The 21,299-nt window shown below is 45.2% G+C and overlaps 1 protein-coding gene across 5 annotated transcripts in view; it reads right to left on the bottom strand.

Moving 5' to 3' along the window:
• Positions 1-782: 782 nt before the first annotated feature.
• The window catches only part of chst11 (carbohydrate (chondroitin 4) sulfotransferase 11), a 47,195-nt gene continuing 26,678 nt past the window's right edge, over positions 783-21,299 (bottom strand). For 4 of the 5 annotated variants that reach the window (XM_086022082.1, XM_086022083.1, XM_086022080.1 and 1 more), the window contains 3 exons: positions 14,579-14,664; positions 4,848-5,077; positions 783-4,770 (listed from right to left, as the gene is read on the bottom strand). In XM_086022082.1, the coding sequence (XP_085878208.1) occupies positions 4,146-4,770; positions 4,848-5,077; positions 14,579-14,662 (939 nt within the window). In that variant the 5' untranslated portion in view covers positions 14,663-14,664 and the 3' untranslated portion in view covers positions 783-4,145. The remainder of the gene's footprint in view (positions 4,771-4,847; positions 5,078-14,578; positions 14,665-21,299) is intronic. The other variant, XR_015084663.1, reaches the window with a different exon arrangement.

Below are 21,299 nucleotides of genomic sequence, written 5' to 3'. Positions count from 1 at the left end.
AAATGTGTAAAAAGTCAAAAATGTGTCATTTTTAGGTGACTTTTTCCCTATATAGTGGGCGCGCAACGCGCGCCCACTATAAAGTGTCAAATGTGTAAAAAGTATAGTAAAAATGTAAAAAGTCAAAAATGTGTCATTTTAGGGTGACTTTTTCCCTATATAGTGGGCGCGCGTTGCATCAAATGTGTAAAAAGTATAGTAAAAATGTAAAAAGTCAAAAATGTGTCATTTTAGGGTGACTTTTTCCCTATATAGTGTGCAACACGCACCCACTATAAAGTCAAAAATGTGTCATTTGACACATATGTCATCTTTTTGCCCACTATATAGTGTCAAAAGTCACAAATTTGGCATTTTTTTTTTGGACTTTGTGCGCTATATAGTGGCCACATGTTGCATGCCCACTATATAGGGCTGAGCGCCCCCCACTAATATATATATGTGTATATATATATATATGTATATATCTATATGTATATATGTGTGTGTATATATCTATATGTATATATGTGTGTGTGTATATATCTATATGTATATGTGTGTGTATATATATACATATATGTGTGTGTGTATATATATATATATATATATATATATGTATATATGTGTATATATACATATATATATATATATACATACACACACACATATATGTATATATATATAAAGAAAAGACCACACAATTGAAATACATTTTATTTAGCAAAAATTGTCATCTCAAGTTCATGCACATTTTACCCACCCTATATAGTGGGCGTGCTTTGCAAAAAACAAAACAAACCCAAATGTCTACTTATTTTATTCAAAACAGCACAAACAAACCACAATATTGAAACAATATGTTTCACAACAATCCAACCGCAGTCCATTTGTTTGCACTCTTTTGCCCCGCCCAACCGTTCCGATGATCCCGATCGATCTCATTTATGCATAAGCAGGCTCTTGGAATGCTGCGACCATGCCAAATAAGACAATCCCAGCGAGGTCCATTGCTGTCGACTTTGTTGGAACAATATCCATTGTTCATTTTTTAACGCAGACTTGTGACAGAATAAGTGAACAATTGCTTCATCACTGATGTACAAAATGTGTTCATCTGTGCATAAATATCAAAGTGAAGGCATAAATACTGTATAAAACCCCATCGTCAACTGGTCTCCTGAAAGAAAAACGTCCTCCGATGTGTTTTGAAGATTTCGGCAAAACTGCAAATGCTGCATGTAATTCAGTCTAATACTAGACATCGTTAGGGTGGGGTGGGGTGGGGTGTCGGACAGCTGGCTTGGTTTTTATGCAGACGGCAGAGTTGAGGATAAGGACAAATGTAGCCAAAACAAAGTTCATTATTTCTATTTGAGGATTTGGGATGTTTTCCTAAGCTGGGTGTCCTTTTTCCAGCACAGGGCGGAAGACGGGAGCATGCGGACAGGAGGCCTCTGTGATGGGCCGGTCGCAGGCTCAGCGTTAAGATGGGCCCTTTGTGGCTCCGTCTCTGGGGGCCAAAGGAACATCCAAGTCAGGAAGGTGGGGTGGGGTGGGGTGGGGTTGGGTGGTATATGAAAAATAAATACATTGAAAAAATGACAAGGTCGTGCCTCAGCTTTACAAGTGCTCAGTAGAACGTATCAGGGGGAGCGCTGGAAAAAACGGCTGAGGGGGTGGGAATTTTGCAGGGGGGGGGGGGGGGGGGGGGGTCATGCTGAGCAGACTGCCATTGTTGCTGCGGGGGCACCCGGACCAAAGGGCCACAGGGAGATGCACTGAGCCTGCATGAAAGCTGTCTCAGAATAGAAAGAAAAAAAGACAAGGAAAAAGGGGAAAAAAAACAAAAAACGCAGTCAATCGGTTCCATACAGTCCGCCTTTAAAGCGACATGGAGCTCGTTGAAGGCCTTCTATTTACAATCAGGCTTTGTGTTTGTTTCGTCAGGACTCCATCACCAACGTGACAACCTTTCCTGCGGATACAGATACAGTCATTGGATTTCTCCATACAGCAGCACATGACCCGGCCGTATGGTGAAAACATTCCAAAAAGCAATTTTCATCAACACTTCTTTTCAGATTTTTAAAGCCATAGCCTAACTGTGCAGATTTTGCAATCATCTGCAATCACCAAGTACGCTGTACTGTTTGGACTCCAAACAATGCCAGTCTTTTCAAGCTTTCTCTGCATTTCGGAGAAAAGTCGGAAAGAACAAGCATATCGCTGGCACGGGGCCAAAGCCTCGTACGTCACATTTGGGTGGATCTAACGGTTTTTTTATTTAAAAAAAAAACAACACACTATTGGTCAGTCCACACGCACGGGTGTTACTTTGACGCATTATCGGCCAATCTAAAGGGTTGAAAGAGGCTTGCTGTCTTTCACGATGCAATGCTAATGGTTGAACCGACTTGATCAAACGTGATCATTTTGGACGTACAAGGTTTTGACCCGAAGCTAGCGCTATGTCAAAATGGTCACACAAATGCGCACGCAGCAGTGTGGAAGCAGCGGTCGTCTCGACAACCACACTTGAAATAAATACAATGATGAGAATGAAGTCAAAATGTTACAAGAAAAGACGGAAAAAAATGCAACATTTGGTCAAGTCACACTTTTTTCAAAGAACCAAAATGTCGCGCCACACTGAAAAGGAAAAATATGTCAATCACAAGAAAAATGTCAAATTATTTGAATGCAGCCTGACTTTAACTCATTCACTGCCATTGACGAATTTACACATCTTTTCACTGTCCAGCCATCCAATCCCAGGAACTTATTTATATTTTTTTCCCAAAGGATATCAAACCTCAGGGTAAAAGAGGGACTGAAAATGTCTGGCCGTGAATGAGTTAAGATGCGCATGTGTGGGCAACACCGAGAAGAAAAATGAATACTGTAAGTCACGAGGACATGAAAAGTTGCATTTTTAAAGAAGAAAACAAAAACATGAGGTGAAAAAAATAAGAGTTGAATAAGAAAAGTTAAAGATGAAAAAGTCACAACATTCAAGTCATAATATTACCTGGAAAACTTTGTAGAAGTATACAGTATGTGATACAAGTCATACTTTTTCAGGACGTTGGGAATTTTCAAGTAAAAAAAAAAAAAAACTCCCTCCAAAAATCAAACGCCTGAAGCGAGCAGCTGCTGTTTCCGTGAAAATTGTGAAAATAAAGATTACCGAGAAAACCAAAAAAAAGGCAGGACTTGATGTGAATAATGTTATTGAAGTTAAAAGTTATTTAAAAAACAATCATAATAAATACTCATGTTTGCAATATGGTGACTTTGCTTCAAAGTAGTATTTTTCTTTTCAATGGTGGCCCTCATCCTCCTTGGCGCCGTTGAAGCATAATGTCAAAACGCTGTATCATTTTACACGCATTTTATGTGGACACAAACCTCCAACAAAGCACAACCCTACTTGAAAATTCTCTGCATGTTCTCTTCTGTCGCTGTGTAGCACTGTGGTGGTCCGATAAGTCGATTAGAATAACATTCGTTCAAATTCAAGAGAGCTCGCTCTGAACATAATTGCATGGTGAAAGTAAAGAAAACCCAAACAAACATTTAAATACTCCTAAGACAAAAACACATGAGTACAATTTCAATCCACAAAGCAGTTGAAATCATCCTTGCTGTCTCGCAGCAACGCTTGTGAAGACAATCACATGGTGACGAAGCACAAAGAACGTCGGTGCGAGTCGCTGGGCGGGCCTTTGCGAGCTCCGCTGCCTTTGAAAGCCCGCGCCGCCCGCCGCGGACCCCCAAGTGCTAAGGGTCTTGGGTGTCTCACTCGGCACGACTTTGAAGGCGCCGAGCGAGCGAGCGAGCCGCTTGGAGAACATCGACAACGACAAAAAATTGGCGTCCCGGGGACTCCCCGGAGTCGAACGAGACGTGCGTTTGATGCGATTGGCTTCCGGGTGGCAGAAAAGCTTTGTTTGAAAGCTGCCACGAGCGCCGCTGGGACTCTTCACCTCTTGTTCTTTCCACCTGGAAGACCTGCTTCACCCACATTCCATCCACAAATGTGACATTCTAGCGTGCAAAGAAGCGCACGTTGCTGCGCAGTTGTTTCGCTTCCAGCGAGGGCGCCTGAAAGTCACTCCAGAGTCCCCCCTTTAACAGACCCCCGCTCGCCCCCCCCCCCCCCCCTAGACGAGCCGGAGGTAGCCGGGCGTGGAGTAGTTGAACATGAGGAAGTCCAGCTTGTAAAGCTGGTAGAGCTGCACCTGCTGCGCAGCGCTGACGTTGCCGAAGAACTGGGCCGTCATGGCGTCGGTGGTGCGGGTGGACTTGGCGTAGCTGGGGAAGCGCAGGGAGTCGGCCGCGCCGGCCAGCCGCAGCACGTAGTTGGCGTCCTCCTCCAGGGTCTCGTACTTGCCCACCAGGTCGTAGTGGATGTGACACGGGTGGCACAGCTGGTAGACGGTCTGCCAGTGCTCGTTGAGCGGGCCGTCGCGCCGGGTGGCCGGGTCCACCAGGTACTCGGCAAACTCCTTGAACGTGACGTCGGCCCCGTTGGCCAGGGCGTCCCGCGTGGCGTTCTTGCGGTAGCGCCGCACGATGCGCGTGCCGAAGCGCTTGTGGAAGGACGAGTTGTATTTGAGGGTGAACTTGTTGCGGTAGGCCGACACCAGCCTCTCAAAGGGCTCGCGGACAAACAGGAACTTCAGGTAGTTCTTCAGGCGGTGGTTGATCTCGCCGATGCTGTACTGGTTCAGGGTTTTCAGGTTGGACGGGACGTGGGCTTCATTGGACGGGATTTCCATTGGGTCGCTGTGGAAGACAACAGTCAAGAACCCTGAGAGCCCCGTTCCCCCGTTCGGTCGTTCGGGGCCGGATTCCCCACCCACCTGTATTTTCCTCGGCCCGTCAGCACCATCATGACGCGCTTCCAGTTGGTACAAGCCACCTTGGGCACGTAGCAGTAGATGAGCTCGTGCTCCTCGTCCACCACCAGGTGCTTGAGGTCTCCGGGCGTGAGGACCCGCCGCTTGCGGCTGGACGCGCTGTAGACCCGGCACGCATCCGCCACCTGGTCCCGTCGGCTCTGGTGGAGGACGGCCGCTCCCGACAACTCGGGCTGCTCAGTGAAAGACAAGCCGGCCGGCAGACACGATCAGCGGGGACCTCGGCGCGACGCGGCGCCACGCGGCGCCACCTTCGCTCTCTGGCTTGCACGGCCGCAACCCTAAACGCGGCTCCAAAATCAACTTTGCTCACCGCCAATCACAGCGCAACTGGATTGCAAAATCTTCTCAATCCCTTTCCATCATCAACATGCTGCGACATGTTGCACAGTCACGCAGCAAATTGATATCGGCCGTTCAATGCGCAGCCATCGTTCAGTGCTTTCCCGCTGCCCAAGCGAGGCTGCGGGATATCAGACCGACTTTTCGTCTTTTCTCCAGCGCGGCCCACGGCTGCTTCCGGCGAGACCTGAAATAACTGCAAGTCGGGGAGACCCGTGCGCATGAACAGCGAGCTTGTATGGGAGCATTGGCTCAAAGCACGTCTTTTTTTTTTTTTTTTTGCCACCACCTTAAATTCCAATGGCTGCATATGAGTGAGCTTCTCTGTGGTCAATGCCGCAACCTGACAAACTGTGGAAATGCAACCTTTTGGGGCCAATGTTGACGCTGAATGTGAATTATGGGACATTGGCACGTGTTCACACGCAAAGTTGAAGATGTGACCAGATTGACTATTTTTGTCTCGCCTTTCAACACTGGCGAGTCAGTGTCAAAGTCTTTGGGATTTAAAACAGAGTCAAATGATTGCCCCACTCGGGCCTCAGAGCAGTTCAATTGCTTCGTCGTTATTTCCAAATCCTAGATCCTGCCTCGTGACACGCGGCTGCCTGGGAAATGCGGTGCGTGTTAAAAGGCACATTTCCAGTCCACCAGCTCTATGTTCACTGCCCAAATTCTACAGGACACTTTTAAGCCAACGCTCAGACTATATTTGCATGCATGAATCTGTTTGTGCTGTACACGTTCAAGATTGCGAAGGCGGGTAATCCCTTTGCCAGCGCAATACGAATATCCCCAATGTTGCCATATTCCAGCCCAGTTTACATGAAAGCTGAACGCGTTTTTGCATTCATTAGGACGCTTTCACTCTGTTAATTCAATTAGCAAGCTGTGCTAATGTACTAGCCATCCCATCATTTGCATCGCGTTTGCAAATTCATTAGTCGGGTACAAAGCAGAGATTGGCCACAACTTGTGCACACAATACACGGAGCCTTTCTCCCGTGGATGAAACAGAGAAAGGCTTCAGAAGCTCACGCGCAGGTTTCTGGCGCCCCCCGACGCCTTGTCTCAATCCCACTAAATCTGATTCAAACTGTTACATTCTTTCCCTCGCCTTTTCCTGTCATATCACATCAAACGACCCCGTTAAAAGCTTTTTGCCGGCTGTGCGGGCTGATGGATTCAGGACATCTCCTTTTTCTCCCAATTCACGCCACTGCAGATGTATCAAAGAGTGCAGATGAATATCTCCCCTTCCTCACCCGCCCCACACCCCCCTTATTTCCACGTGACGCTAGAATTCACCCAAAAGGCCCAACGAACGTGGGGCCCTCGGTCCCGGAAGGAGGGCGGGCGGTGTAATTAAGAAGCGGGGGCGAGATGTATCCTCCCCGTCGGCAGGATCTTGCTGGGATTACCTCCCGCTAGTGCAAGACCTGTGAGAGCGTGACGGGGTCCGCACAGTGGCAGAGAAAGCCTTGATGGAGGCCGCGTCAACTTGTTCCCGCGAGAGAGCGGAAAACAATTAGGAACCAATTTGCGAGCACGCCACCTCGCTAATTCAGCAACAACTGGCATACAACAATAGAGCGACGGAGGCCGTTAGCATAGCAGCATCCCACAATACCGTTTAATCTCCTATCCCTCTCGGGGGGGGGGGGCCTCAAACCTGCGATGGTTTCCCCCCCGGTGCAGCTTGATGTGATCAAACTCTTGTCGACTATTGATTCAGATGCCGTGAGAGCTTTTGTTCTCGCCGGAATAAATGCAATGGAGCTTCAAATGAGGGGGAAATGTCCCCCTACTAGATTGAGGTTCATCGATCACGCATATTTAAAGGAAATTCAGAAGGATTCAGAAGTAATACAGGACCATGTATATTTAAAAAAAAAAAAAAAAAAACGTACATTGTCCATACCATGGATTATGGGTGGGTCTGGAACCTATAGCCCACAATACACCGGGGTCCACTGTCCATTTATTATGCGCTCATCACCAATGCATATCCCAAAGCCCAAACTGCATGATCAAGGACTGGAGCGACCGCAGCTCCATATGTCACATTTTTTAATTTCCTCGCTACAGCACATTTATTGCCCCCGAGCGCTGTTATGAATGTGAAATAAGCATGGAGCGGACGCATGGTGATAACCTGAGAAAGCTCCGACGTCCGCAGGAGATGGAGGAAAGGCTGGAAATAAAGGCCTTACCTGGACAAACATGAGAAGACTTTGATCTCACAGAGGATCTCACCAACCCTGCTTGCGCCACATGCAGCTAGCATCAAAAGACGCCTTAGAACATGTGGCTGCTTGTAGAAAGAGAAATTGTGGAGCACCAAATTGGAGAGGGGCAAACTAACTGTGAAATTGTTCCAGTCTGAAAACACGCTTGGCTTACTCTTGACACTTTTCAACGTTCAAGTAACTCAAATGCTACTTTTTGCCTTTCTGTTGAAATGTGCCCACCCCCCATCGCCTTGATTATAAGCAGGATAAATGCAAGGCTTCGACCTGATGGCTGCGTTAGGCGGCAGTCGCGAAGCGTAAAGCCAGGCATAACTTCACATCTTCCTCCTCACTAATCTGTCTCCCTCAATTAACCGAGTGCATCGTTATTGTGGAGTGTATCCAATCTCATTTGCTTTGAATTGCAGATGCGCCCCCAACCTGGCCATGCATCGCTGATGGATTCAGCAGACTTTTTCATTGTTTCCCCCAGAGAGTTGTCTCTGTTCTTCTATAAAGCACGGTGAGACTTAAACGGACCAAAATAGCTAATGGAGGCACATTCATCTATGGACAAATGTGTGCAGCTGTGCACCGGGTTTTGTTGTAGATATCCCATTTTGTGCAGGGAGGACTCAAAACAAGCAATTCATAAATGCATCCCTACAGCAATCCATCCTCGCTGTTAGTGGAATGCAAAAGTTGGCTGCTGGTTTGAAAAAAAAAAAAAAAATGACACAATGAGAATAGGTATAATTTATCTTTGCTGTAAAAATTAAACAAGACACAAAGTGCTATGGAAGTGTGCTGAACTAGGGTGAGCATAGGGGGGCCCAGAACTGCGATGTTTCACCAGAGATGTGCATTCCGTCCCACGGAGGCAACGCCCAATGTGTGGACGGACAACGGAAGATGAGGGTTTTTTTTTGTTTTTTGTTTTTTTAAAGGACGGACTGAGCAAGGATGGAAGTGGGTTCACCGTCCGTGCCTGTCATCGGCGTGGGGGTTCGGACTGACGGAATGTAAGGACGGAAGCGCATTAAAAGGACGAGGACGAGCGGGGTCGGAGAAGGATTCTTTTTATCGAATAAGGACGGAGGGACGATGACGGAAGGGTGCCCAGGTTGCGGACAGAGGACGGACCGACAAAATAGGCCCATCTCTGTGCTTAACTTTGAGTTAAGTCCGGACCTCAGCTATAGTGTATTTTCCCACTCGCCGACTGACCACTATGTGCGTTCACCTTCTACTTTTGTATCTGTGACTGAGCGTGTATGGCTTTAAACGGCAGGGCCTGGCCTGCTAAGTGACATGGACGTCAGAGAACGACTGTGTACTGCTGGCTGGCTGGCTGGCTGGCTGTTAACTGTCTTCGTACATTACCAGTTGTTGACAATTGCAGATATGATGTTCATCTCTGAACATTCATGGCTACAGTTAAAGTCTGTCTGTGCCCTGCTCTACTCACAAGCTGACATTCATAAGGACGGGCGGCAACAAAGATGCCAGTGTAGCATCACACACACACACACACACACACACACACACGCACGCGCACGCACGCACACCCCCCCACACACACATACAGTCGAAAGTTCAACAAAACAAAATACTTGCACAAAATCCAACCCTGCTGAACGGCACAATTCTCCTTTCCCATATTGTCTAAATGTCCTGAGCCAGCACACATCTGGACTCGCCGTGACATTCAAACCCCCTAAGAATGTGTTTATTTACCTTCATTTCAGCTGAGGAGTGACTTGTTCTTTTTCCCCGCCGATGTCCTGTTTCATATTCATGCGGCTCAACACAAACACAGACGTCTCCCGAGCCACTCGGCTTTGAGTGGAGTCGGGCTGGGAATGTACTTTCGGTTAATGAGCGTTGTGCGGAATTGTCAAACGCGCGCTCCGTCACTGTCAAGACTCCAAATGGACTTGCTTGAAATTCAACGCGGACGTCTTTCTCAGTGACACCTTGCTGACTTGCTTACGGCCAATGCGTCTAAAGCGGACAGCAGAAATGCGGGCACGCACGCACGCACACGCACGCGCTGTTAAACAAATACAGTCATGCTGCGACACTGACTGCATAATCTGCTAACCATTTTGCCTTAAACATGTAGCTGAAAGTCAGTTCAGCTGTAGTTAACGTGTTGATTTTTCTCAAGCCGCTGTGCACGCCTCATACTTAGTTTCAACGTCTCGGTGCCACGCAAACTACACCTACAGTAAAGCATTACAATTTTAGGGAAGCACGTCTACGTACAATACTGTGAAGATGCACCCTATGTACTCTAGTTGTTACTTGGGCTTTGACGGTTCAATTACAAAACATGGAAAATATCCTTCTAATCAAGGGACATACAAACCAGCCGAGCATCCCTGTGGTCCAAAACCTGCATTTAACATTTTGATCGCCCCCCCCCCCCCACTTTCAAGCAGCTGACCTACAGAATGATTATACCCGGGCTGCTCTACAGGGAAGCAATGAATGGCCATATGTGTATGGCTGGACTTACAAGCTTCCCTGCTGCATTCCTGCAACATGGCTAAACAAACACACAAGGCCATACGGCATCAAAGATGTTTTAATTCATGCAGCGAGGCAACCTTTTGCCGCTAAATAAAGAATCCAGTGCTCCGAAGCACAATACCAGTGCAGTTTGGTTGTAGTTGGACAACAAAGGGTTCATGTCTCTACTCATTTTACGCTCAAAACAGCCTCACCGGTCCAAAGGCCACCTTAACGATAACAAACACTTTCAAATACAGTAGACGTTTATCCTCCGCCACAGTAAGTACCACTGAGAAGATTTAGAACATCGCTTACGCAGACCAGACGTGGACGTGTCACTTTAGGAGCAGACCGAAGGCTTCGGCCAATTCTGCCCAAGTCACAATTGCGGAGGAAAAAGTATACAAATGGCAAAGTTCTCCAGAAGTCTGACACTGCTGCACCATATGAACATTTTGCCTAAAACCACGCCGTGTGTCCTGGCCGGCGCACCAACCGGCGTCTTGGGGCGTTGGTTGACCTTATTACAAGTCAAAAGGATTCCAAAGCTTGAGCGTTTCAGTTGACGGGTCGAGTTTGAATACATTACCATTAGTGAGTTGTTAAAAAATCACTTTTGCTTCAAAGTATAACATGAAAGCACTCGCGAACGCGTAAGGCAACAATGCAAACGTGATATTTTGTGGTCCGATCCAAATGAAGCCGTAATTTGAAGGTGCCGGTTTTCAATAGTAACGCTTCAACCAACTCATCTCACATGGAGCTCAGGAGATGCATTTGACACAGTACGCCTCACTCTTGTACCACATTGGCAGGCGTAAAGAACAAGTTGCCTCTCTACAAGATTTGCTCCCCCCTGAGAAGCGCATGTCATCGGAAAAAAGATGAAAGTTGCGTGCGCACCACAGCGCACTTGCGGACGTGGGCACGGGGACCGCCGCTGTTTGTACGCCGTGTATAGGCGAGTGTGTCCCTGAGAGAAAATGGAGGATGTAATTACAGCAGGAGTATCAAAGTGATGCTTCTCTTTGGAGCGAGGCTTGGTTACCTCTCGGGAAGCCAACGGGGGGAATTAAAGACTTCCTTTCTGCTGCTTTTGTCACATGGCAGGTTAAATGTGACCTTCGAACATTTGGAAGCTTTTAACGTCTTGCTATCCATGACTGGTGGTTTGTGTCACATCAATGAAAATAAGGTGTTGAGTCATAAAGTCATCATTTTGCCTGGCTCGGGCCAGTTCGCTTGTAGTTTGAGGTCCTTTAAAACCAGCAGGGCCCAATTTTTTGGGCGCCACAGACCGCTTTCACGTGAAGCAATAATTTGACCGACCGCCATAGAGGCTCCCCAAATAGGATAGATTTCCACCTTCTGTTGAAATTTCCCATTTCTATTCCAACATGTGACTAATGAGAGGATCCAATGTTCCAACTTGGATTAGAGCTACAGCTTGGTCCACTTTGTCTTTTTTTTTTTGGGTGTCAAATGAAACAGTAGCAGGCTACTAATTCTGACCAGAATGTAGAAGCTGATGTCAGAATGTGGCAAATGTGGCTCTCCAATGCCAAATTAAAGGGGACCTTTGTAAGTATTCCAAACATGAGCGTCCTACTTCCTACTCCCTGAAATTTGACGAAGCAAATTGTCAATAAATAGGGGGGGTCGACCGCTTGTGTACTGTACAGTAGGAAGGTCACAATATCGGCAATATTGGGATCTCAAAATCGCGCCCATATTGTCGTCATCATGTCACGATATTAATCGCAGCAAATCTGTTGTTTTCCTTCGGTGGTTAGTTTATTAGTGCGGTTTAATTTGATGCACGTTTTTGCTACCTAAGACCCGCGCTAATCGCAGATGAAGGGGAACATAACCTCCACAAATTGACCCGATTCACAATGTGCGCGTGCATTAGCAGGCAAGTGCCGCAATATTAGCTGCTCGGTCATTGTAGGTCATTTATATTCATGTTAACTGTACTATTTCAACTACATGTATGATTAGGACCACACCGAATTAGCATTGTGCAGTGTGCTGTTCATGTTTCGTTTAGTTTTTGCATTTCGTGTTCTTCAGAAGCCATACACACCCCCACACAAATAAATGAAACAGAAATTGAACAGATTATTGCTCACATGAACAAAACTATGTTCTCACCAAAAAAAGGTCCCATAAATCACTCATGCCAGCAAATATTTTTCAACCTCTCCGTCGGCCGGCTTCAGCCCAACACAGCATTGTGAACTACATGGACCGGGATATTTTGAGCTGCTGTGCTCAGCCAATAGGAGGGCATGACTGGCCAAGCCTATTTCTTTGTGAATGCTATTATGTACAAAATGGAACAGTGTGAAGTTTTCCTCATCATAATTATCGTATCGTGGGGTTCGTATCGTGATATTATCGCATCGGGACATTTGGACAACGTGACATCCCTACTGTACAGTAGAACCTCATCCGCACATTTGAGGAAACGTTTGTACATTATTATCATTTGACTCGCTCGACTTCAAGTGTGCTGACTTTTCAAAAGTTAATTTGGCATCTATGCTAACAGCCTCGACCCCTCATTTTAGCGGTGCCCACAGCAGCCGTGCGCCATTCTCCACAGATCCGAACTCGCACCAAGACCTCGCATACATTTGCACATTATTTTCTCTCAGCCACGTTGACAGCTCTGAAACAACATTGCATTGCCCCCGCCCGGCTCGGCGATAACAGCGTCTGCCTGCGTGCATCGCTGGGCTGGCCGCTGATGACTTTTTTTTTTTCCAGTGGGCTCACTGGGGAGAAATAACATGGCGCGTAAGACAATACTGTATCTGATAACTTTTGAAGCCACTTGCTCTGAGCATCTAAACTAATTTCTGATTTTAATTATGATCAATGAAATGTGTTGGCCAGGGGTTCATTTGGCCTAATGTGAAACGGAATAATCTCCTTGCTGCCACAATATAATGATGCAATAACTTTACATTCAAATACCAGCTTCAAGACGATTTTCATAGGGCACCGGATTTTAATAAGGTTAACTAGGTCTGTAATTGTCAACTTTGCATCACCTACTACATTTATAATATCAGATGGTGAATTCTTTTATATTAAAGTCATTCTAATTCACCATACCCAATTGAACATTATTATTTTCTTTTGCCTCACCTTTGAATGACCTGGCACATCTGTCAGTTTAAAAAAAATGCCCTTGGGGCACAAAAGTTTGACGTGACATGGGCTGCTGTATACTATCCCAATTGTACAACTTTATTCCTCTTTACCTCAACCATGACCACTTGAGGAGAAATCTTCTCCCTCTGGCATCCTCCAAGTCAAAGTGATTCTCACAAAGATGTATGAGCGCACCCACACACCCCCTCACACACACCTCCCTCCTGACCTCAAGCGCCCGACTCAAGTTGACTCTGGCTGCAGCCAAATCCCACCCCTGTGCACACACAGAACCATATCAATGGGACTCCACATGAGCGAGGACGTGTGGAAAAAACCCCGCGCTGAAAATGAAGCCGAGGTGAGTGCCCCAGCGCACCTTGTCTAATCTCCGCACAGTCACAAAAAGACACCCAGCGCATTTGGATAAATGACCGGCGGAGGGTGTGGGGGTGAAAAAACAAAAACAAAAAAAAAACAAGAGGAAAGGTAGACTCCAGACTAAGATGGGCATTATAGAGAGAGCAGCGTTAGTGTCACAGGACAGCGTCACGTGATAATGAAGCAGACGGTGACTCGACAAGGAAAAAGGATGCAATCCATCACTGTGATCGCATCACCTTGGGCTGTTTGCCCATTGGACACTACAGCAAACAAGTGAGAGCTGTAGAGCGGAAGCTCCAAAGTCGGACAGAATGGGTTCCCTGATGAAGACGCAAAAATGACCCATAGGAAATAATGTAAAGGGAATTCATTCAAACTGTCGCAATCGTACAGCATTTACAACTTTTAGCCAGTAATGCTTTTGTAGAGAAGCATTTATGAATTATTTGTATTGCTCCGATTATCCTGAGCAGCCCACACTAAGTTTGACATTGCGCTTTCTGTGTTGGCATCAGCAAAAAAAAAAAAAAAAAAGTAGGAGAAAAAGGATAGTTGACGCGGTGTCAGGGGATTTGCTGATGTCAACTGCGGATCAAACACACAACCATCAAGTTTAATAATGCCATCAATAGCCCTTTGGAGAGACTGCAACCAGTATGTATGTATGTATGTATGTATGTATGTATGTATATATATATATATATATATATATATATATATATATATATATATATATATATATATATATATATATATATATATATATATATATATATATATATATATATATATATATATATTTTTTTTTTTTAAATCACAATTACTGATTGTTTTTGTTATTTCTTTCTCTCCCCTGCGGTTGGTGCCAGACAACTGCATACATCTAAAAAGATGTCGAATCCTAATCTTGTTCGAGGGCCTTGTTGGGTCACACCTCAGACAGATGGCCAAGCGTGGCGAGAGCAAAAGAGAGCCAACGAAGGTCACGGGAGAAAGACAAACACGGGAAGCATGAGGTGAGAGGAGATGCGTTCCTACCTGGGAGGGGTTGTAGAGCTCCTGAAGGGCGTTGCGGGAGCCTTTCCCGCAGCAGCCTTCCGCCACAAAGGGGTTCCTGCGCATGACTGCAAAACATAGGGGAGACACCAAATAAGAACCAAGGACTTTTCAACTCAAAGGTACAGCATAGTAGACCGTTGGGGAGTTTCATTCCTTGACAATTCGGCTCTTAAAAAGCCCGTTATACTTAGCGACATTAAAGTCGCTCTATCAAAAGTAACAGCACAATCAAGTGTCGAGAAATCAGGCTGCAAAATAAACCACAAGTTGCTGCTACTTTGGTGCAGAGCAGATGTGAAAAAACATCTTGGGAACACAATTGGACATATTCGATCAAGTTCATAAAGTTGTCTGACTGCTCTAGAACAAGGTTTGAGGAAAAAAAAAAAAAAAGAAAAGACCAAAATGCCCATGAGCACACCAACACAAGCCTTCATCTTTGCTGTGCGTAGCATCAGCATGCAATAGAACAGAGCTTGTATGCCAAGCACAAAGCCACAGTTCAGTTGACCGCATCTCAGCTCTTTTACACAACCTGATACGCAGCGGTAGTTGCTAAAACAAACCCGCTCCTCTTAGCCTTGGTGGAAAAACACCGACGGCTGACCCAGAAGGAAAGAAAATAATCCGCTAATGAGAATCCAAATATGATCTTTTTTTTTTTTTTTTTGCGGGCCTCATGTTCATGGATGAGCATATGTTGCTCCCATCAAGACACCTGCATAACAAATGGTGCACATTCATATTTCTGGATGGATTTCCATTCAGCACATCTTTGTCGGTTAAGCATTTGCATTGGAGATGTCAACTTGAAACTTTTTCCTTTGGTTTGTGGGAGGATGAAGGAAACCCGCTCATGGGGAACGCATGCAGCCAGGATCTAAACTTGATTACAGGGTTGAGCTAAATATCAGGACAAGGTTTATGGCTCCATTTCATTACGGCCACATTGTACATGCGTCCAACAAACGTCATTAAAATCCATCACAACGCTCCGATGTTATTCCAGCCTGACGCAAAACAAGTGCACTCTGGTCATAAATAATGGCAACAAATAATGTCATGCTCTGAACTGTAACCGATTTGATATGCTGGCTCGCGTCAAAAAGCAATTAGAGGAAGTAGGACATGATTTCAATTCATATGCGCGTCTGCTGTGTCACGCACTCGGAATCTATATTTGCTCACTCCACGCACCTGCCGGTGTGCTCAACTGTCAATTTACAAATCTGTTGACTGCAAACATGCAAATCTGTCTCTGCCTTCTCGCCAGCGCCCGCTCGCTATTGGCACACGTCGTCTGTGAAAGTCCACATTTTGCTTTAATGGCGTGCTATTTTTTGCTGCAGCGATTGAAGCGGCAAGGCTTGGAAATTTGGGAGTATAGAATGGAGGTGAGGATGATTGTGACTCTGCATGAACTGTAACTCCGTTGGTTCAAACCCCGGGGAGTGGACTGAATTGCCTGAAAGCGGAACCTGCCAACACCACAGGGGTCGTCGTGCAGCAATGCAATGCAACGCTTTTGTGCAGACATAAACACATGCACGCGTGTCCACACTGGCATGCAAAATTACCAATGAAGACATAAGCTGGAGGGTGAGCGCTGTACGTATAATGAGTATTGGTGCCACGTGGTAGTGGCGGGTCAAATAGCTACGGGCACACTCATCTGTTAGCAACAGCAAATCGGCTATTAATGAGGATGGATGTCAAAATAAATATAGTTAAAACTTGTTTTCAATGAAAACCACTTCAGTTTTTTTTTTTTAAGCAGCGAGCAGTATTAGTGATGAACTTTAATGATGATTTTCAATCGATGCTATGCTGGCCACGAAGTCTCCTGGTTTTGACCAATATGCCCGTCAACACTAATTTCTGGGTGGGCCTGTGTTCCTGTAAATGCCACTGGGGACCAAGAAGCGTGGGGAGGGAAAAACAACAACAAAACAAAACAGCTCGTCGTCGTAATCCCTTTGTCCTCAAAGCATGCATAGCAACCGCGCTTACACACCAACAAACACACACACACACACACGTGTGCATACAGCACTGGCAAACAAACAATTTTAATGTGTCCACAAGGCCTAGCACAATGCCTCGCGGTGTCTTCAGGTACACGGCCACACACCCACCACATCTTGTACATGGACAGAAGAAAGAGTGGAGCCACCTAATCTACCTTTTACATTGCACTGCCAGTGATTTGGCATCTGTTCCGTACTACTAATTAAAAAAAACAAAACGAAAAAAAACCAACAACAACAAAAAAACGGTGTAACCATGGAAACCACATCACTTGCCTCACCAACCGGCACCTGCTGGCATGATTCTCTCCACCGAGAATTAAGGAACCTAATAGGAAAACCTGCTCAGCCCAAATCTTTTTACATCAAGTTACAGTGGTGCCTTGAAATATGAGTGGCAAGTTTTTCACGATACGAGCAGTCGCTTGGCCAATTTGGCTTTGACTTGCGAGCTAATGTTGGAGAAAAGAGCACTTTATGGTGGTAGTGCACTCAACTCAACTCATTCCACAATAAGCAGTAGTTTACTGTCAAACTAAAGCTCAAACAAAAAAATGCACGATGTGTTTGTAAAACAACCCCATACCTTTGCTTTAACAAAGTGGGTTCAGCTTCATGCTAAGAACCAATGCTAGATGGGCTAACAAATAGCGTCTGTGTCAGTGTTAGCCCTTTAAGCAACAGATAGTTGAACACAAACGGTACGGCAATACACATAGGGCCAGACAATAGCAGAATAGTCACAGATATACATTCTTTATCCTTGGTGAAAAATGACTTATCAATACATAACAAATCTCACGTCATCAGCGTATAAACCTTTTTGCCTGTCATATACTGGTTTTTACCTGATGTTTGCCATTCGCGACAGGGCTCCTACCCCCCCCCACAAATAGCCTCTCCTCTCCTCTCCTCTCCTCTCCTCTCCCCCTCCCCCCTCCCCCTACCCTCCCCTCCCCTCCCCTCCCCTCCCCTCCCCTCCCGAATTGGCAGTGAATTTGGCAGCTCACTGCTACACCATGAAGCTAATAGACCTGAAGCTGCACGGACATAAATTAAAAACAAAACAAAAAAATCCTCAATTGAGCCAGCCATGACGCCCTGTCACATGACTCTCCATCTCCCACCTTTTCCTGCCATCACACTGCTGAAGTTGCTCAAAAATATTCACCTTTCAATTTATTAGCACCTTTAAAAAAGCTGGGTGGCTTCCAGCCCCACTTTGTCATCCATATAGCAACCTCCGTGTCGTAGTAAAACTTAATGCTGCGTCCCACAGCACTGCTCTTCTGCTGATGGGCACAGCACCTACGAAGGTCAGCGGTGAGCAGAGCAGTCGACGGCACCATAAAACCTTTTTCTTTACAATAAAATGTTGTATGCGGCCCCACTAGTCTAAACGTCATTCTGATTGATATTGTGTTTGTGGAATATGAGTTAAGCAGTAAAATCCACCCTTTTTTGTCCATCTCAGGAGCTGGCCATTTTGCCGCTTTTCTGTCAACTGAAAATGACATCACATCATGGCTCAGCTTCAAAAAACTGGTGAGCCGCGATTGGTTGTTATTCAATTTTCAATCGAAAGAAAGTGACAAAATGCCCGCCTCCTGAGATGGATTAAAAACTGGTGAATTTTGCTGTTGCTTAACTCATATTCCACAACCCCAATACTAATCAGAATGACTTGTTTAGACTAGCAGAGGCACAAAGAACATATTATTGCAAAACAACAACAAAAAAATGATAGGTTGACTTCCTCTTTAATGTAAACCTTTTCAGTCAACCTTTAAAACACTTTAAAAATGAAATGTCGTTTTTAATTTTAATTTCAAGAGCTGCTATTTTTAAATGCAAAGCGCATGTTTTCAACCTATTAAAAAATGATAAATAAATCTTTAAAAGTTTTAGGTCAACCCAGTAAAACATCTCATCACAGTCAACCTGACACACTTAGAACTTTCAATGATCTTATTTATTTATTTTTTTTAATCTGGTGGTTCCAACCTTTTATTTTTCATTAAAAGCAACTCATGTAAAGTTAGATATTTTAACATATTGACACATTTCAATGACGCAATCAATTGAGATTTTACAAAGAGATCGGTATAGAAGCTAGGTGCTAATTTAGCCAGACGATTTTGATTGTGCATGCATTCTAGTGAAAACAGACAATTTCATCACTCCAAAATTCCACCCCGGGGATAATTAAAACAAAAAAAAAGAAATGTTCACAAACTAATGTTGCTGGAACGTAAGTGCATTGAATCAGGACAATTGGCTCTTGTGCTGGGTAGTACTTAGTTCACATGAGGAGCACACCGGAAAAAAAAAAAAAAAACCCAAAAAACATGCTCAGTCAGGGCTCGGCAATCACGCACAACATCTGCCGCCATCTATCAGCGGAGGATTATGGGCCTCTGGAGGGAGATTAATTTGTGACTAATCTTACCTACACAGTGGGACAGGGCGGAGAGCCACTTCGCACTGTGCCACGTGCACATCAAAGTGATGATTGGGACTAAGCACTGGTAGCCACTACCACTTTCACCGCGTGCGTGCACGTGTCTAGTGTTGGCGACAAGTAGCCATTCCGGTGGTTGGGGATGTTGGCACAACTTCATTGAACAACTCTCTGAGCAAGTCATGTTGGTGTGTGCGTGTGTGTGTGTGTGTGTGTGTGTGTGTGTCAAAGCAATCAAGTCTCCAGTGAAAATTGGCAGCATGTTTATGTTCCTGAGCTGAGTCTAATCCCCTTATTAATGATGATTACGACCGCAGCCATAAAAGACGAGCAATTTTGGCTTCGGCGCTCCTCACCTGAGGTTCGCGTACACAGCCGGAGGAAGCGTCGACGTGATCAGACAATGCTTTTCCGGCCGTTTTAGATCAAATCTGACAAACGCTTCAATCGCAGATTACAGTCGGCGGAAGCATCAGTCCGTCTGCAGTCATCGGGTTGTTTTTGGAATCATCATTTGAAAGTGTTCTATAGATTACATTACATGCGAAAGCGAGCAATTTGACCTTTAAGGCAACTCATTAAATGATTTCTTATCTTGCTTTCCCAAGTGAACAATGGAAACTGTCAGTCTTATAAAAAAGCTTTAACTGTCCAGGCATTTTTTAAGAAACATTTGTCTGTGTTTGACGTTAACTTGCTTTATTTTAAAAAATGTAACTGAAAGGGGCTTTCGCAAGGTAAATGGTTATGTATGCAGGTGATTGTCACACGGTAAAAGTTGTCCAACTGGAAAATGTCAACACAACAAAAGGCCACTTTAATTGTGTTGTTGAGAGGTATAGTCTCCACAATTTTGCCAGTACATCTTGTGGCAGTGGTTGGCTGGACTTAAGTGGATGTTTCAGGCCACTTAAACACATCAGATGTGCCAGCTGAGCTTGTTTTAAAGGGGGAAAATCAACCCAAACACATTTTTTTTTTCAAGACCCACCAGTTGAAATAGGGCACTCTGATTCATATTGCGTTTGTGGAATATGAGTTAAGCAGCAAAATCCACCCTTTTTTAGCCACCCCCTGAGCAGTTGTGATGTTATTTTCAGTCGACAGAAGGGACAAAATGGCCGCCCCCAGAGATGGCTATAAACGAGTGGATCAACTCTTATCCCGCAAACGCAACATTTATCAGAATGCCCTGTTTCAACTAGTGGGCTTGCATAGAAAAAAATCTTTGGGTTGACTTCCCCTTTAAAGAGACGTGAGTGGAGATTGAGTCGGGTGTGCGAGCAAAGAGGCGCGTTTCAGTCAATCAAACAGCCTCCGTCGAGCACGGCCACAGGCTTTCATTCACTTTTCACATGAGAGGGACTCCATTATTGAGGCGCTGCTCCTGTACGCCACTTGTCACTGGTGAACATATGTACGCGCCGCATCCTGAGTATCATTTAAAGGGCACAGACTATGGGAAGTTGGCTGTCCAATTACTCCGATACAATGAGTCGCCCTCTGGAGTTCAGCGAGTTGCTTACTTGCATGAGAAAGTGTCAATGTTTTTGTTCAAAGACTATTTGGCATGACTTCACAGGGGATCGGCTAATTTATGTGTCTCAACAAACATGTTTAATGAGTACATTATGAGAAGGAAGAAAATCTTGTTTGTGCATAATATTTTGTAGCTCTGAGAAATCTATGAATAAGATTCATCATAAAGATACTCATAGTGTGTTTAGAGAACAAAGTCATCGCTCTGTATTTAATAATAAACCCGTTGCGGCAGGATCTTCCACGGATTTTTACATTCTGACCGCCCATACAATTAGGAACACCATTGCTGGTGGGTAGAGAAACTTGGCCTAAACCGTCAGTAGCCCGTGAAGTCAGTAAGCACATCCAACATCTGTTCTAGTCATTGTCTGCGCTTTTAAAAACCTCTGTCTAGTCTCAAAAGTGACATCACCGCCTCGTTTTCCCAGGACTCCAAAGACATAGCTGCCCGCTCACTGCCTGACTCACTGAATCGCAGTCAGCGCTACAAGACCGCAGATGTTTGGAAAACTTGGACACGTGGTAGACGCATTCACGAGCACACACTCGCCGTCTTTTGGCACTTTTAGACAAGTACGGATTTACTACCATCACAATGACCTCGATGTACTACAATGCCATTGCAAACCAACGTCCCAATGTACAACTGTAGTACAATGACTACTTGCGA

The sequence above is a fragment of the Filicampus tigris genome, chromosome 22, assembly GCF_054856515.1.
Source record: "Filicampus tigris isolate MCC_2025a chromosome 22, RoL_Ftig_1.0, whole genome shotgun sequence".
Lineage (NCBI taxonomy): Eukaryota > Metazoa > Chordata > Actinopteri > Syngnathiformes > Syngnathidae > Filicampus > Filicampus tigris.
Note: the sequence above shows the minus strand (reverse complement) of the source record. Positions and strands in the feature narration are given on the sequence as shown.